This window comes from Pundamilia nyererei, unplaced genomic scaffold, assembly GCF_000239375.1.
Source record: "Pundamilia nyererei isolate P.nyererei 1_Seehausen unplaced genomic scaffold, PunNye1.0 scaffold00049, whole genome shotgun sequence".
Lineage (NCBI taxonomy): Eukaryota > Metazoa > Chordata > Actinopteri > Cichliformes > Cichlidae > Pundamilia > Pundamilia nyererei.
Window position 1 is genome coordinate 1,711,018 of NW_005187450.1, and position 17,647 is coordinate 1,728,664.

The window sequence follows — 17,647 nt, forward strand, 5'->3', positions numbered from 1 at the left end:
CAAGAGGCACATAATAAAATGGCTTGTTTCAGACAGATGATGACCTTAGAGGGTGCACTGATACCAAGCATAACATAAATAAGAACAACTTTTTACTGTCAATTATGCAAATATGCTCATTATGCACAGTTTCCAGAATATTACCAGAAAACCTCCACTTCTTGTGAAGTTCATGGATCACATGCGTTTGTGTTTTTGATGTATGGTTACTTTCGGTAGATGCAGTGTAATTATGGAAGATGAGGCATGTCTCAAAGTACAGCTGCAGTAGCTGACACAATATGCAGTATATACTATAGAGTTAGAGTAAAAGGCTTTTGGTTTGGAGAAATTGTCAAAAGGCAGGCACATAATTGGCAACAGGAATTCATGTCAACAGGTAAAGGTAGTACAAAACAAACAAGATGCTGAAACCGTCTGGGTACGAAGAGCTGAAAAAATATATTCCATATCTTGTCTGGTATACTTACTCATTTGGCTCTGCACATTTGGGCTATTGTTTTGGAAACAGAGTGAATCCTTTTCCTGCAAACTGCATTTTAAGTACCTTGGCGTGTGAGTTTGATGCAATAACATTTGTAAAACTCTCAGGAGCAATGCCACGGCTCGACAGATGAGGTTTAAACGCTTTCTGTTCAGAAACATATCTAACGCTGACAGTCAGCTGGACATAAAGTAACTGCAAGAATGCAGACAGGGTTGATGATGTAAAGGTCACAGAGCCGCTCGGCTTAAATGTTTGGTGCGAAGGTCTAAAATTACTGTAGCAGTAAAACAGTCACCACACAAGAGCTTGGCCACTAATTGTCAGCGATTACTAATACCTAATGCCAATAACTTGTTGTATTGTCACAGAAAGTTAACTGGATTTGCATATTGCATCAGAAATATAATGAATAATTAATAAATAGTTTCAGTTATAAGACATCTAAATATGTTGGAAACTTGAGTAGGTGGATTTGTTTATAATTAGCTATGTTAAGCTTGCCTGGCTAATTAAATTCAATTATTATTATTGCTTTTTCTCTTTTCTCAAGTAGAGAATATGACAGACATTGGTCTACGCGGCCTGCTTTTAAGTTACCCATTATAAACAGATTGTACTGAAAGTCCCGAGGTCATATAAACCACCCATGTAAACAGAGAAAACGAGGAAGACAGAAACTCTTGGCTTGCTTTTCACACAGAGTGTCAAGAAATAATTGTGAGGGGGCAATATGTGCATAGGTGCAAGCGTACATTGTTGTATAGTGCTGCATACGCACGTGCACCGGCATATGTTGGCAGGTGCTCAGCCATGTCACTGGCGCCAGGCTGTGTATTCACTTTGAAGAGCTTTCTGCTGAGTAGTTTCGCATACAAAACAGCTCCGGACGACGGCGCCTTAGTAATTAAGGCCTAAAGCAACAGCAGCAAAGCCTCCCTCTTGTTTTACATTCGCTCGTTTTGCTTCAGAGTCCCGCGGTTTTATCTTTAATGCATAATGTCGTCCCAAGGAAATCTGGAAAATCACTTTCTTTTCAAATAAAATGTGCCACGTCTGTTCTCCTGCATTTACGGATGCATTACAGTGGATATGTGTGTGTTGAAAGAAAAGGATGTGAGAGCTGACCTGCCTAATGGATTTAGTGACCTGCGTGTTTTAGGAAGCTCAGGCACTCTAGCTCTTCCACCTTGCTCATCGGTCTCTTTTTCTCCCTTTCCTTTTTTTTGCGCCTCTCTTGTCTCCCTCACAGTATTCACATGCCTTTCCACTTTTCTTTTCTTTTTTGTCCACCAGCAATTGCTCCAGACTTCTCCCAGAACTTGTTGAAGGCCCAAACTTTGGCCCGACAGGGTGGCGACGTTCTAATCGAATGCAAGCCCAGGATGTCTCCTCGAGGCATGATTTCATGGCGGAAGGGAAAGGAAGCCCTGAGAGAGAGCCACAGGTAACAGGTTTCTTTGTGTTGAGCTGTAAGTGTATTGAGTGGGGGATCACTATTGTTTAGCTTTTCTGCTTTACTTGCAGAATGGTTTTTTATCGATGTATTCAATTTTTCCCTACTTGATATTCAAGTGACAAATAGCAAAGAGTAAAATCACAGTGTGACACAATGCAATTTGAATTGCATAGTGTGCTCTCTCCCTGCTTTCTGTGTTTCCTTCCTGAACTCTGTTGTAGTCTTCAGGCTGTGCTCAAAGCTGAGTTTCTGCACTGTTTACTTAAGGTAATTGGGCATTCCTAGACTGCGGCACTTGGATCGATGCACTGATCCATCAGCTCATTAGCTGCATGTAAGGCCTGGAGGGTCATTAGAGCACAAGTTAGACGATGAGCCAGACCACCAGCGAGACACGGAAGGAGTGAATCCCCAAAAGGACGGATCAATTGACGGCTGCTGGACATACATTCTTTTATGATAGTGTTGGTGACACAAGGGAAACCAGCTATACAACTTGTTTTATTAAAAGTCAGGTTAAGTACAGATCAATGTGATGCCGCTGTGTGCTGGAGAGCATAAGGCAAAAGGAAAAACAAGTCTTCCCCTTGAGACATAATACTGGCTAAGGTAGAAGTAGGAAGTAAAGTTAGTGACTGATGGAGATTTCTACTGTTTGCTCACACAATGCAGCAAATGGATGCATGCAGACATTCACTTTTCCTCAATAATGTGTTTTTTGGGGCAAATATTTTAGGTGTACTGCTTTAATCTGCCATTGTATGATAGTAAATCACTCGCTCTCTGTTTGACAACATCTGTATTTTGAACAGCAGTGCACCAGCAGTAGGTAAAGCTCGCCTGCTGGCAAATCCAGTGATGTAGCAGGGGTTCACATTTCTCTCTTGACATGGGATTAATTGTTCACCTGGCCCAGCAGCTTTTCCACATCTAACCTCTGGGATACCCACTGGCACTGCAGTGGGGGGTGCCGGAGGTTTTGTCATGTCTCGGCTCTCTGCTGCAAGAGTGTAGGTTTGGAAATCATGGGGTTCGATTTCTTCACTTCAGAGAAATATTTTATTTGCAGCAGCAAATGGTTGCAAATGGCTGATAAATATTGGGACCAGCTTGCAGATTTATCACCCTCTTAAGTATTGAAGGAAATTGCATCCATACTGCATTATCAATTGTACCTATAAAGGCCAGATTTGCCCTGTGGGATTTAACGTTAGAGCCTTGCCCTGAAGTGGGAAAGATGCATGCAAGACGTTAGGTTCTGACATTATTGCAACATCTCTTGCAAGCCTATTCCCTTGTTCCTGGCTCATTAGCATTTACTTTGCTCCACATCGAAATGGGGGCTGTTACCAATGCTATTACAGCAGTGGCACAACACTAATCCATCCCACTGGCTCAACTAAAGTACCCATAATTCCTTCTAATCTTCCAGGGATAATGTTTCAAGGATCTGGAGTAGGAGAAAACAAATCAACTAAGAACAAGGCGGGATCTGATTAATGAAATCATGCAGGGGTGATACCTACTCCAGCTCGCGTTCCTAGTATTCACCGTATAACGAAATAATTTTATAACAGGGTTTCTGTGCACTTATGTGGAGAACTTTGAGGTCAACGATAAAGTGCTTACCTTAATTTAATTTCAGCGCTGACCACTGCCAGCTATTGCAAAACGGATATAGGAAATAGCTCTCAGGAATATTACCTTTAGATTGAACCACGGTGCTTAAGATCGTTATGCTAAACGGTAGTATATGTATCACTTTATCATGTAATGGCAATCAATTTATAATCCTAGTACTCAAAGAGCTTTCCAGCTGTGTTTCCAGAATGTGCTTCACTTGTGAGTGACACAAGTAGTACCCAAGTATACTGCAAGTTCGTAGTAATACGCTGAGTTAATTATGCAGCGCTTTTTAAGTTGGCTAAAGTAATGTTTTTCATTTACAGCCTCTTGATTTTTGTTGCACCATGGAGAAACAGTGCAGGCTTTTAGATCACAGCCAGAAGCTCACTTTAACACCAGCAAGAAAGGTTGAAGTAAAGTGTCTGTTTACTATATCACACTGCTCAAGCTTTTATGTGCCCCACAAATTTCCCCAGTGCCTTAATTGCTCCAGGGCAACCTTTTAAAGGAAGGGGAACCAAGCAAAAGCATTTCAGGCTGATAATTCTCCTTACATCTTTATCCCACACCTTTACTTTGTAGCTTTGGTGAAGACGAGGCCTGACATTGTCTGCTGCACTGTTTAATGGCAAGTGTTATCCGTGTGACATCTCATATCCATAACTCTTTGTTATAGCCCATTACAAAGGAAAGCCCTCAGTTCAGTTTGGAGAGTACACCCCCAGCTCCGTGGGGAATGGGCACCGTTGAAGGGGCTAATGTATTTTAACTCCTTCAGCCTTTGATGCGACACAGGTCATTTTAAAACATTTTAACGGATCCACGTTGCCTTAAAGGGACCTTTTAAAAATCAGCGTTTAAGCTCCCGTTTCATACCAGTTATTTCTGAAAACCTGGCCTCTAACCGTTACTCCATAATGTGCAGTTCAGTTGATGATGTGGGAGCTTCTAGTGTGGGTTTGCAGGGCAAGACATTTATTGACAGGATAATTGATTTGTAAGGATACAAATATGGTCAAAAGATTGTTTGACCATAAGAAAGGCAGTATCAAAAATTGTTGGGAGATAATTTAATCAAATTGTCATGACCTTTTCGACCGAAGAAATAAACCGAAGACAGATTTTCCACTGCGGTTCGGCTTTGTAAAAGAGATGACGCCGAAGGATTTTCTCCTTTGCATCCATCAAAAATGTCAATAACACATTTTGCCTTCGAGCGCTGAGTGTTTGTTCGGCGTTGTAGTCTCTTCCTTTGACAAATTAGTTTTCAACGCAGAAATCCTGACACATGGCAATAATCATGTCTTCCGTTTTGTCAGTTAAACCATCTCATCCCAATCTAAGTGTAACATCTGTTTCACATTAGGAAATTTTAATTTGTGCTCATGAGGCTTAATGAGTTTGTAATAACTTTGACAACACCCGAACAAATTAGTTCAACCAGCAGTGGCTGTCTTGCACGACCGAGAAAGTTGAGTTTTTTTATTGTCTTTTTCTATATAGCTTCCCCTCTGGGATGATCAGGGCTGGTGGAGACAGTGTGGACATTTCAGCAAGTCACATTCAGAGTGACAACTGAGAGATGGCTTTTTGTAACAAGTAGTTTGTCATGCTTCTGTGCTTAATTTCCTTCTCTCTACAAAGTACAACAGATAATGAGCGACAATTATAAATAAATAATGTAAGTTTACGCCTTCATTATTTTCTGTGGAAATCAAGATAAGTGAAAAACAGCAGATATCCTCTTTCTCTAATCATGGCAAGCTAAGTGTCTTGAGTAAGCAAGGCATGTAATAAATTACATCTAGTAATTAAAGGAAAATCAGAGATGGCAGTGGAAATGTGTTTTTTAAAACCCAGCAGAAAGGTTAGATGCTAACTGTAGGTGCTTTGCGACATATCAAACCAATCTCGTGTGAGCGATATATGATAATGCCATGATGAAATATGGGTTTTGAAATGAATGGTTGTGTTGCCCTGCATGCTGAACACATGAATAAATCCTTTTAGCTTTTAATCTGAGCATTTGTTCTCCAGCTTGTGGCCAATTTTGTCTTTTTTTTCCACCAAGGCAAAAGGGTGCATTTTTGGCATCACATTAAATAGAATTAATCAAACCCTTTTATTTCATTATTTTGTACCTCAATCACTTGCGCGGCCGTACTTTTCTAAAGTGTTTGGTTGCATGCGTTAGTGGATCTCAACAAACAAGTTTCCCACTTACATGGTTTTTTTCTCCCTCTTTTATCCTCCGTCCTTGACTACATTCAAACACACCGTAATGTGGCAAGATGAATTTCGTTAAGCCTATTTTGTAACATGTTATTTGTGCCCACATTTTCAGTGCATATTCAAGGCCTTGCTGACACCGACATGCTTTTAAGACCTGTTTTCGAGTGTTTTTAGTGCTGCTGGAGTGAGCGGCAGCATTTTTGTGCTTTCCTTTTTTCCCCATTTCTCAGCTTTCCATGCTTGTTATATGCCAATAAGAGCAGAGAAAATATTTCTTGATTTCTTTGATTTCTGTTTACAGTTGGTTGGTTTATAGTCAAAAATTAAAAGCATCTACTACTACCAAAACAGCAAATAGCCACCCCACAATAACAGCGACAGGTCATGCAGGCACTGTTAATGCTAGGTTCTTGCTTATGTAAAAGCACTGAAAGGCTAACAAATTAATCAGATAATGAACTTGATATTTTTATGCATTTCAAATATACAGCATGTAAAAATGTGTAATTAACTTTTGTTTTACCCTTTACAGAGTTATGGTGTTGGATAATGGAAGCCTGCGGATCTCCAATGTTAGTAAATCGGATGCTGGAATGTACACATGTGTAGCCAGAAACCAGTTTGGAGTAGCGAGTAGTGCTGGCAGCCTTTTGGTAAAAGGTAAATAATTGTTCCCTATGCCTAAGCACACGAACAGTGTCTATGTCCCCCCCCAACAAGTATTTCATTAATGAGTTTGTTAGCTTTTGTTTGTTGAACCTGTTTGTATTTGTATTTTCTTCAGTTTTTTCCATCTAGCCTTTGCACTAAAGTAAAGCATTTACTTTATGGAAAAACCTCAAGCGAATAGACGTCTGCTTTAAAGCTGTGAGACACAGTGTTACTCTTTAGATGAGCACTGAGCATCACTGCAAAGCTGAGGACCAAACAGCAAGGCAGAATTCCTGGTGAACTGTATACAGTCCAATTAGCTGATTGACGGTGGCTGGAGGAATTGGAACATGAGGCCCATTGAATTCTTGCACCATTATGTTTAATTCATACTTTTTGTGCAGAGTGGCACGTAGCCATGTTTAGTTTGTTGAAGATTCCTTTCCCTTTATTTCGGGCACTTTTGCCGAGCAAGGAATTTTCTGGGTCTTTCTAAAAAGCAGAGTCAACAACACTGCTCTATTAAAATGCCTTTTGGTGATTCCTCTTCACAAGTACTTTAAATTGCAAATTGCTTTGCAAAGAAGCCCAATTTTGCTGTCTTTTCCCCCCCACAGCCTCTTTACACATAGCAATGAATGCAGTGTGTGTGTGTGTGTGTGTGTGTGTGTGTGTGTGTGTGTGTGTGTGTGTGTGTGTGTGTATGCATGTGTGTGCCTGTTTGTGTTTTCTGTCTGTGAAAGAAATTTTATTCACAAAAAATGCAGATTTATGATATTAATCAGTAATTATTCTATAGTAATGCTTAATTAGTTAATTAATATATGTCCAGATAATTTGTTTTGTGTTTTGGTTTGGTCATTTTTAGGTTGTTTTTTTTGACAACCAATGAAAATACATGAAATGGCAATTTTATAGATCCTCTGCTATATTTAAAATCTCGGTGTATTCAGTTATGGAAAGCAGAACATGCTCCAGTTCCTTACATTTGTTATTTCTGAAACATTCAATTAGTACAAAGTTGGAATCATTTTTATTTTTATAAAAAAAGAGTCTCTCCTTCTCTGCTTTACAGAGGTTCATGCTGAGCTTCAGTTCATTGTTTGGCTGTCAGTCAATCCACTAATCACTCTGCATTACCTTCCCAGCACCAAGCAGCTGAAAAACACCGTTAGTTACCAGTTAAGGATCCAGTCCTGATGACTGAAAATGAATCCTGGACTTTATCATCTGCCCAAAAATACAACTGCGCATTAATAAATCTTTGTGTGTAATTGCTGGATGGGTAAACAAGCAGCCTAATTAATTTGCCATATCAATATGAAAGGTGTTCCATCTGTGTGTGCTTTCTATCCTCCTGTCTCCTTAATTGCAGATAATTGGCTTTCACTTGGCTGCTCAGTGGTAAATCATTCCTAAGATTTTACCAGGAGCTGATGGCTGATGTTCCACTTCTGGGTTATTTTGACTCTACTGAGCCTCAGTCGTGCTGTTTAGGCTTCAGCACCTCATAATGTTGATATTCAGACGGATCTCTGTATTTCCTATGCTAATTCGAGCCGAGACGTTGAATTAATTTCTAAACTTATCAACCTTCCTCATGAGCGTTTGAGAATATACTGATTTTCGATACGTTTACACACTCTAGATTACCATGTGCAGAGCACACCGATGGAAACGAGGCGGCCGGTTTATGATTTTCCTTCCATTTGTAACAGGAAATAAACGTGACACGTCGGAAATCGGAAGCAGAAAGTTTTGCTTCACCTATTTTGCATCGAGAGCCAAGCTTTCCCAAGAATCACCTGGAATATACTTTCATGACCATTCGGTTCTCCTAAGGGGGTGAAGATAAACAAACAGCCTTGTTTTGACAGAGAGAATATAGACCTTTACTCCTCCTGACATGCTGCACTGGCTTGCCTGTCCATTAGATGCTTATGACATGAATGCATAATTCACATTCAGGCTGGTTTATGGTCCTCTCTACACCGCACTGAACCACACTCTGAACTGCACCACAATCCCTGCCGCTGAATGAGACGGCAAGCTGAGACGACCAAAGATTATGTTGATGCGCATCACACCGGGGATGAAATAGGATGGCTTTTTGTCTCACATAAATAGAGCTAAATTGCAGACTCAGAGCTGACCTGCCATAATGGTGTTTGAGTTTTCTTTGCACTTGTTTATTTTACTTCTTCTCTGTTGGTTCTTGATATTTAAGACCATGGTCCTGTTTTTGACACAGGGATCTAAATTATTTGAAGTATAAATACATCAAATAGGAAGGAAAACTAGCACGTATACATGGAATGGTAAACTGGTTCTCTGTGTTTACAGACGCAACTGTGATTACCAGTCCAGCAGGTCATCTGGATGTGACTGTAGGTGAGAGCATTGTCCTGCCCTGTCAGGTATCGCACGACCCAACTCTTGACCTCAAGTTCACCTGGTTTTTCAACGAGCAGCTCATTCACTTTGGAAGCCACGGAGCTTATTTTGAAAAAGTTGGTGGGGTAAGTACAACTCCGGGTCTGAAGGGAGGTCCAGGCTGTGGCTGGAGGGTAGAAAATGATGGAAGCACGAGCTATCGGCTAGAGTCTGAACACGAACATCCCCTTTAGATCACAATCATAATGTGAGCTTCAGAAGCCACGCACACATATACACACAATTATCTGATTTGAGTTGTTTAAATGATGTTTGACGTTCATTACAGAAGCACTACAAAACAGATGAAGCACAGATTTCCTGCCTAGATGTTTTAAACTCTTCTGAGATGTAAAACAAGTACTTTTATGTCATCCCCTTCTTTTTATGTTTTCTTTTGACAGCAGTGACTTTGTAAAACTAAAATCAAAAGCATACCATCAGAGGGGGAGTTTAAAGAAAGGCCACTTGGGAAGCATTTCACTCTCTATATAAGAACAACATTCTCTACATACTAATTTTTTTATTACAGATGAAAAGCTACAGATAATTGAACCTGGAAATATTTGGACATTGACACGGTTTGGGTCATTTTAGGTCTGTGGTGAAATAAAAAAGATTTAACTGAAGTGAGCACAGACTTTTAGCTTTTATTCAGAGATATCAGTGAAATGTTTAGGTTCAAAATGAATTCAGCCTCTGCTTGTCTTCTGTTGCATCTTATTGTAAGCATGCGTCACACTGCTTCCACTGTGTTTCACATAGAATCATGTGTGTTTTGGAGTCTTCTCCATACTTTGTTCATCTGTTCATAAGATTACCTTAGACTTGAGAGAGCATCTTTGTCATGTTATGGGTTTACAGCAAGCCTTTTCAATTCTAGTACCACCTTTTACCTGGTGAATGGAATAATGAAGGAGTCGTTAACATTTCCAGCTTCTGAGTTGTACAAATGTGTTTGCTTCCTTGAAAAAAAGTTAGACGCATATTGAAGAATCTTTCCTCCAAATTCAATATGACTAATCTGAAATTTAAGACAAAAATCTTTACGTTTAGCCATATTCAGCTAGCTAAATTTAGTTGTGGTGGTGTCCAAGTCTACGTATATCCACCTGACTGTGTATAGAGTAATGTGGGAACAGGGAAGTAGTTTGTGATCCATTAAAAGTAACACATTTTTAGCAACTGTATTCCAGCTTCAGCTTTCACATTTATGATGAATCATGCAGCCTTGATTGTTTTTTTGTGTGTTTTTTATTATTATAACAGAACAGGAGGACGCTATTTTGCTTGTTCTGCTTGTTAATAACACCTCCTACATTGACAAAAGCAGCAACCAAGAAACTCATAATGCATTGCTCAGCCATGTGTTACGTGTGATCATCATCTTTTAATAAGGAAAAGCAATTATAAGGCCCGGGCTTCTTGTTTTTCTATTTCGTTTTTTGCTTTTGTTTGTTTGTTTGTTTGTTTGTTTGTTTTTGGCATGATCATAAACGACAAGAAACTTTGCGGTTCAATATAGCAAACAAATCAGACTCTTGCATACACCGAATATGCTGACATGTTGTGAATAGGCGCGTTATTAACTTACCTCATGTGTTTTGCATAAATGCGACTTTGTGGATATGCTTTTTTTATTTTTTTATTTTTTTGCAAAGCTGTCTGCCTTTTAATATTCATTGAGTCCTCCGCGAACTCGAAGAGAGTGAAGCCTCCACATAGAATAAAAGCGAGTCGTGACCTTATCCGTAAAATAAAAGCTTTACAACTGTAGATACTTTAAGATCCAAGTGCTGTTCCACTAAATGTTTGAATTTCAGTATTTGATTTCTACTTTCTGATGCCCTTGCTGACATTTTTTCAGCAAAGCTCAGAGTGAACTGAAAAATGTCAACTGCAAGTCGCTGAATGAGTTAACTGTGAAGTTTTATGTCACACTGTGAGTTTTGTTAACTTGCCAACATTTTACAGCTCAAAGAAAAGCTGTGCTAATTGCGTCTTATAAAGGTAATCGCTTTAAATGAATGGATGTTACTGATAAATTGTGTCACTCATGGAAAAAAGAAAAAGAAATGTTAGCTAAAATGGAAAAAAAACAACAACATCAGACATCAGCCTGTTGTGAGGTTTAACACTGTTTTTATTAATATCTGTAGATTTCAACCTGCAGAACCTCTAAAACAGCTTTTATGAAATCAGTTCATGATTTCCCTTGTAAACCTCTCTGACTTTTAAGGTGCATATTATTCTTTCTATTGACACAAAGTTACGGCCAGACTGAATTTTTCTGATTTTGAATCAAACACAAATTGAAGTGCAGATATTCAGTTTTAATTCCAGGGGTTTATTAAAAGGTAAACATTTAATATGCAGTTTAGCGTTTCTGGACCAAAGAAACGCTACTTTGGACCAAAGTTACCAAAGTAAGTGGACCATTGATTGTTCCTTTGATTGATGACAAGCAGATAAAAGATCTGCTGGCTCAAAATATTGTATTTGCACTTGGTCCTTCCAATATGAGGTCCAATTAGAAGCCAGTGCAAGTGAAGGAGGACTCAATGGGCTGAAACAAACAAACAAAAGTAAAAAAAATAAATAACCTAAATAAATTTAAAAGGAGTAAAAACTTTAAATGTGGCACATTCATGAAAATAATAAATGCACTGGGAAGAAAACATCTAAAAGTCTCTGCAAATAGATAATGACCCATATTTCCCAATGACTAAGCTGGTCACCTCAACACAATAGATCACGCAGAGAACAAAACTGAAGGCAGAGAGAACCACGAGCATTGGCTGTGGTAACAGTATTTTATGTATGTCACGCTGTGAAACAGCTTGCGAGTCAATTGTCCAGTCTCTGAAGGTCAGGGACAATTTATGAAAATGGTAGTAATTCAAAAACAAACAGTCAATACAATAGTTTCATTAAATGTCTTAGATTAAACTACACAGGCCTTAAGGACACTTTGAAGGTTTGATTTAAGAACCACTGTGAGGGTATATAGAGGTTAAAAAAAGCAGAGTTATTGTCCAAATACTTATGGACCTAAATGGAAATGGATGCTCCTAGCTGCAGCTTTCACAGCCATTTCAGGCACAAAATAAGACCTCCTCCTGGTGTAGCTCTGAATATCTGAGCCTGTGCTTCCATTTCTGTTGCTGGAACAAATACTTTTTAAAAAAAATAATTATTAAATCAAATAGAAGTGAAAACCTGCTGAGACATGATTAGTAATCAAACCTTGGACTACAAGCAAAACCAGAAATCTTGCTTTGTATTTATCTTTTGTATCCATGACTACACTTTTTATGAGTTTTTCTAGCAGTCTCACTTGATATTGCAAGCAAGGTTATCTCACAATAACATTTTGCATAATGAGAGATCTGTGGCCTAATATATTCTTGCCTATGTTATTTTAATAATGGGTATCAAAGAGTGGATGACTTGGAGCAACTGAATTTTTATCTCTTTAAAATGTCCCTGATTATACATCAAAGTAGTTACCAAGTATCATCCTGTTTCACAGTTCCCTACTTTCACAGATAAGACATCAACTTAACATTAGCTCCAACTTTAAAGTTCAAAGCTAATAATGCATTTGGCATTGAATGGTTGTCTGCAGAGTAAATGGAATCAGAGAGAATAAAAGGGACGAAGCTGAAAGAAGCTTTTTAATACCTCACAAAGACCTGTGCTCATAAATGATGAAATGATGAAAAGCAGCACTCAGTCACTTGGTGTGTCCCTGGACTCATGTTGTACCTTTTTCCTTCATAATGCAAGGAACTGCCAAAATAAATCACGACAAGCTCTTTTCCTTGATTTTGCAACTTTATAACACAAGATTCTGTGTTATTCCCTTTTTTGTTTTGTTTCTCCCCTGACATCTGGACCAGCAGCGATCGGATGGTGACATTATGATCCGGAATATTCAACTGAGGCATGCTGGGAAGTATACCTGTGCTGTTCAGACCAAGGTGGACAGTATTTCTATTGCCACTGATGTGGTTGTGAGAGGTAAGGGAAAAAAGCAGAAGATCAAACCCAGATATGTTTATTTAATAACTTTTTTCTTTCAGAATTTCCAAACCTGAACCAGGGCATGCAATGCCCTTATCATTGTTATTGTCTAACATTTAAACAATGTGCGTATGGACTTGTGTAGTAGTATTGTGTTAGATCCAAAGTACAAAGTCGTTGTATTTTCTTGTATTCTTGCATACTTCCCAGTAATGATTTTGTCTGAACTATTGAGAAAAGTGAACCTCTTTTGGTCGTGTTTGCAGCGAGAGTCTGGGGCTGCTCAGGCCAAAGCTAAAGCGTCACATTTAGATAAATGGAGCTCGTTCATCAGTTCTCCCTCTTACCGCTGCTGAGACAGACCAGCTCTGATTACGGTCGCAGCTTTGGGATAACACAGCTGGCTCTGTGACTGTGGCAGCAGCCGTGGATGTGCTTTGGTTATTATTTTGGCGGTGACACATTATGGTTTTTTTTAATGGGGCCAACAGTGACAGTTTAGTAGTTAATTGTAGCAGCTGGACATATTCATATAGTGCCACCATAGACTGAACCACAGCAGCAGCCGAGGTCTGAAGAAAAACCGCATGCATCCACGGCTTCACCTGTCACAGCCAGGCGGAGCAGCTGCAGCTGTGCTCTTAACTGGGGCTATACTGTGGAAGATCGGCCTCTTAAAATGAGAAATGAGCACTACATGCGTCGCGTAAAGAGTCACATTATCTCCTTATTCCTTAGTATTTGCAGATGGTTTTCTTGTAGCTGGCAGTAAATTCTAAGTGGACTGGAAGAGCTCACCAAATGTTCCTGTGGAGCAGAAGGAAATATAAAATGTTCACTGACCTCCATTTCGGAGACACCAGAGAAAAGGAGAAGATAATAGCAATAGTTCACTTGAGTAGCAGACAGCTACACTCACATTAAAGTGAACACATGTATTACAGCTGATTCATGAGTCGACTCATTAGAGATTGAAACAAAAGTTCCTTTTTATCGTCTATGTTAACGTACCAAAAATGAAATAAAAGATTGCAAATAATTACTTCTTGTGTGTATAATTAAAGCATTTTTTCATTTTTTTTCTCCCTTTTTCTATCCTATTTATTAAATTGTGCATGCTCTAATTTATCTCTGCAATCCCTGGCAGAGATTCTGGTGGCAGCGCAGCCACAAAAACATCTTGTTAAATGTAGAAAGTCTACATTTTCCAGAAAAAAAATCAATGTTCTGTTTTTATATTTTTGATACGCATTCATTATTGTAAGTGTTGATTTTGGACTCGGTGTAATTCAGTATTTCACTCGAGCTCCACAAACACTGTCTACTCAGTCTCTCATATCACCTATAATCTTGAGCTGCTATGTATCAATATATTTGAGTAACCTGTGACTTACTGTCTTTTTAGGTCCTCCAGGCCCCCCTGTGGACTGTCAGGTGACTAAGATGACAGAGACCACTGCCTCTCTGTCCTGGGGTCCTGGCACGGACAACCACAGCCCTATCCTAAGCTATACCATCCAGGCCAGAACGCCCTTCTCTCTCGGGTGGCAGGCTGTTACCACAGGTTTGCTTATTTAAATGTGTTTGTGTGGCTAGAAAGTTTAGTGAAAGGTTAAAAAATGAGCGATGGGGTAACTGGTAGCTGTCCTTTCCAAACTCCACACATAAAATGCAGATAACTAAAACTTCACCCTCTTGGCTAATTATCAGTGAAATCAATGAAAGGTTACTTCTGTGATGTTTTTCAGTTCCTGAGCTGCTAGGAGGGAAGCAGCTGTCAGCCACTGTCACTGACTTGAGCTCCTGGGTGGACTACGAGTTCAGAGTCTTGGCAATCAACAGCATCGGAACAGGAGAACCCAGCAAACCCTCCAAAAAGGCCCGCACCAAAGACACGCGTATGTATCAGAAGCTCCTTGCATTTTTTCTGATGCCAACATCGGGAAAAGTGGTTTCAGGATCATTCTCATCATGTACTGAATACTTAAAAAAAAACTTATTGTCCTATTTTATTTCAGTAAACTTTCTGCTTCTGCAAGATAAGCACGACAGAACTAATAAAATTACTGATGCCTGGAAGCTTTAGCACAACAGTATTGAAAAGGAAAAAGAACTCCACTTTAGCACACTAAACAGCAGGGCTGGACTGACACATCAACACACTTTTTGCCAAAGTTTAAAGAATAAAGTAGTTCAACAAAAGTTGAACTTTTTGGAAGGTTTGAGTTCCGTTACATCTGGATAAAACTATAACAGAATTGCATTAAAAGAACATCATACCCGCAGTCAAACGAGGTGGTGGTAGTGTGATGGTCTGGGGCTGCTTTGCTGCTTTACCTGGACAACTTGCCGTAATTGATGGAAACATGAATTCTGCTCTCTAATAGAAAATCCTGAAGGAGAATGTCCAGACATCAGTTCATACCTTGAAGTTAAAGCTCACTTAGGTTACGTAGCAGGACAATGATCACAAACAAACTGACAAGTTCACCTCTGAATAGCTCAAAAAAAGAAGGCTTTGGAATGACGTGGTCAAAGTCTGCACTCAAATCAGATTGAGTTGCTTTGGCATGATCTCAAACAGGTGCAATGTCAAACTTGTGAAGTACTCTTATAAGTCTGTATTTAAGGAATTTGCAACTTTTTTGAACACGTTCGATATCAAAACCTGTTTCCATGCTATGTTATTTCATGGTGAGAAACAGAATACTGGGTGTATGTGTTGGACATGACTATCTAACCCTGTTCGAATCTGTTAGTTCCCAGGTTAACTCCAGCAAGGGTGAGTGGTGGTGGTGGAGGACGTTCAGAGCTGGTCATCACTTGGGAGGTAAGCATGTATTTAAATGCATTTAGGAAAATGTTATTTAGAGTTTGTTGCTGTTGTCGTTGTTAACATCTGAATGTAAAGTAAAGGTCAAAGTAAGAGTGAGGTTGCAGAGGGCAGTCAGACATCAGCTAAAACAAAAGAATTAAAAACAACAATGTTTTCATTTTTGTTATTTCCCTAATTTACATGCGCTGGTTTTATCTCAGCTAATTGTAAGTCTCTACTGCTGTTTTGCTCCCCTCCATTGCCCTTCGCTTGACTTTTTGCTCAAAAACTTTCTAGCTTGTAAACAGAATAGAAAAGAGGGTGAGGTGTGGCCTGTGGTGTGACATCCTGTGGTCTTGAATTTTGCTTATTGTGCCTTTAACCAGACAGGATGATCATTTCGTGCAAAGTCTTGCATGTACAGTAATGCCCTCAGCTTCTTTTAGGTTTTAATATCTTCGGGATCATTCATGCATTTCTCTCTTGAGTCATTGCTCTGAGTCATCTTGTACCTTCTTAGCCTGTTCCCGAGGAGATGCAGAGCGGCCCGGGCTTTGGATATGTGGTGGCTTTCCGCCCACTCGGGGCGCAGGGCTGGATGCAGGCTGCTGTCACGTCCCCAGATGCTTCTAGATATGTCTTCAAGAATGAGAGCATCCCTCCCTTCTCCCCTTATCAAGTCAAAGTCGGGGTTTACAACAACAAGGGAGAAGGCCCTTTCAGTCCTGTGACCACTATCTACTCAGCAGAGGAAGGTGTGTACTCCTAAAGCACAAACACTGTGTCAGTGATCAGAAGCACAAATAATACATTTTCTGACAGACTTTAGTCTTTTTGTCACATTTTAATATAATATCATTTGAACATAATTCCAAGGATGTTATTGCTTAAAATAAACACTGTACTTCATAACACTGGTTTCTGGTCCTAAACATAGACTGTATATAAAAGATGGAATGATCTTCCTAGTCCAAAACACTGTTGAAGCAAGTTTCCTGTTTTCATAAAGAAGTTTAAAGTAAAATAACCTCAGTTAATACTTTCCTAATAAATCTATGGCCTCATTCATTAGATTCAAGCCTTTATGAATACAGGTTCATGCTAATGTAGTAAATCATGGCTCCATTAGAGGAGAAATACAATAAAGCAAGGAATGATTTAGGGCATGACTACTTGACTGTCCGATATGTATCTGGAAGCTCTGCTCTTTATCTGTAATATCTGTTTAAAAAAAAAAACATGATAGAGATGGCCGAACTACAACGTTAAGCTAACAGGGCTGATCAAATCACACTCTCACAGTCCCTGATCCTCAGTCCTGAGACGGCTGGTAATTTACCTTCATGCATCTTTAGCCTAATTGCACATTTTGTCATGAATATTTAATGTAACAGGACACTACACCAACTATTGAGATTTGAGCATCATTACTGGTCTTTAACATCATTTCGGCTGATAGACCATTACCTCCAACAGCCATCCCTAGTCTTAGTTGGTGTGTAACTTTGGCACCTACACCCATACACATACACAAACACCAGAATAAGGTCATTTTATCTATAAAAGGCGGCCAGAAATAACTGAAATGTAATTATGTTTTCGCACCCAAAGTTTGTCAGTCACACAGTTAAAGAAGAAAAATCCTTTCCTCTGTGCTTTTCTTTTCTCTCTTCTCCTTCCCATCAACCCAACAACCGGTCGTGGCAGATGGCTGCCCCTCCCTGAGCCTGGTTGCGCTGGAGGTCTCATTCTGCTAAAACAGAGTTCTTCCTCCCAAGCGTCGCCAAGTGATTGCTCATAGGGGATAATCAGATCATTGGTTTTCTCTTTCTATTATTATAGGATGTTTACCTTACAGTATAAATCAACTGCAGATGGCCGGAACCGGACCTACATAAATGAAATGGAGATGTATGACAAT

General features: G+C 39.5%; 1 protein-coding gene across 1 annotated transcript in view; it reads left to right on the forward strand.

Moving 5' to 3' along the window:
* Nucleotides 1-17,647, forward strand: part of cntn3a.1 (contactin 3a, tandem duplicate 1) — a 75,694-nt gene that overhangs the window by 53,003 nt on the left and 5,044 nt on the right. The window contains exons 11-18 of the mRNA XM_005732947.1: nucleotides 1,781-1,931; nucleotides 6,334-6,461; nucleotides 8,796-8,971; nucleotides 12,791-12,908; nucleotides 14,317-14,475; nucleotides 14,660-14,809; nucleotides 15,671-15,741; nucleotides 16,247-16,481. Of these exons, the coding sequence (XP_005733004.1) occupies nucleotides 1,781-1,931; nucleotides 6,334-6,461; nucleotides 8,796-8,971; nucleotides 12,791-12,908; nucleotides 14,317-14,475; nucleotides 14,660-14,809; nucleotides 15,671-15,741; nucleotides 16,247-16,481 (1,188 nt within the window). The remainder of the gene's footprint in view (nucleotides 1-1,780; nucleotides 1,932-6,333; nucleotides 6,462-8,795; nucleotides 8,972-12,790; nucleotides 12,909-14,316; nucleotides 14,476-14,659; nucleotides 14,810-15,670; nucleotides 15,742-16,246; nucleotides 16,482-17,647) is intronic.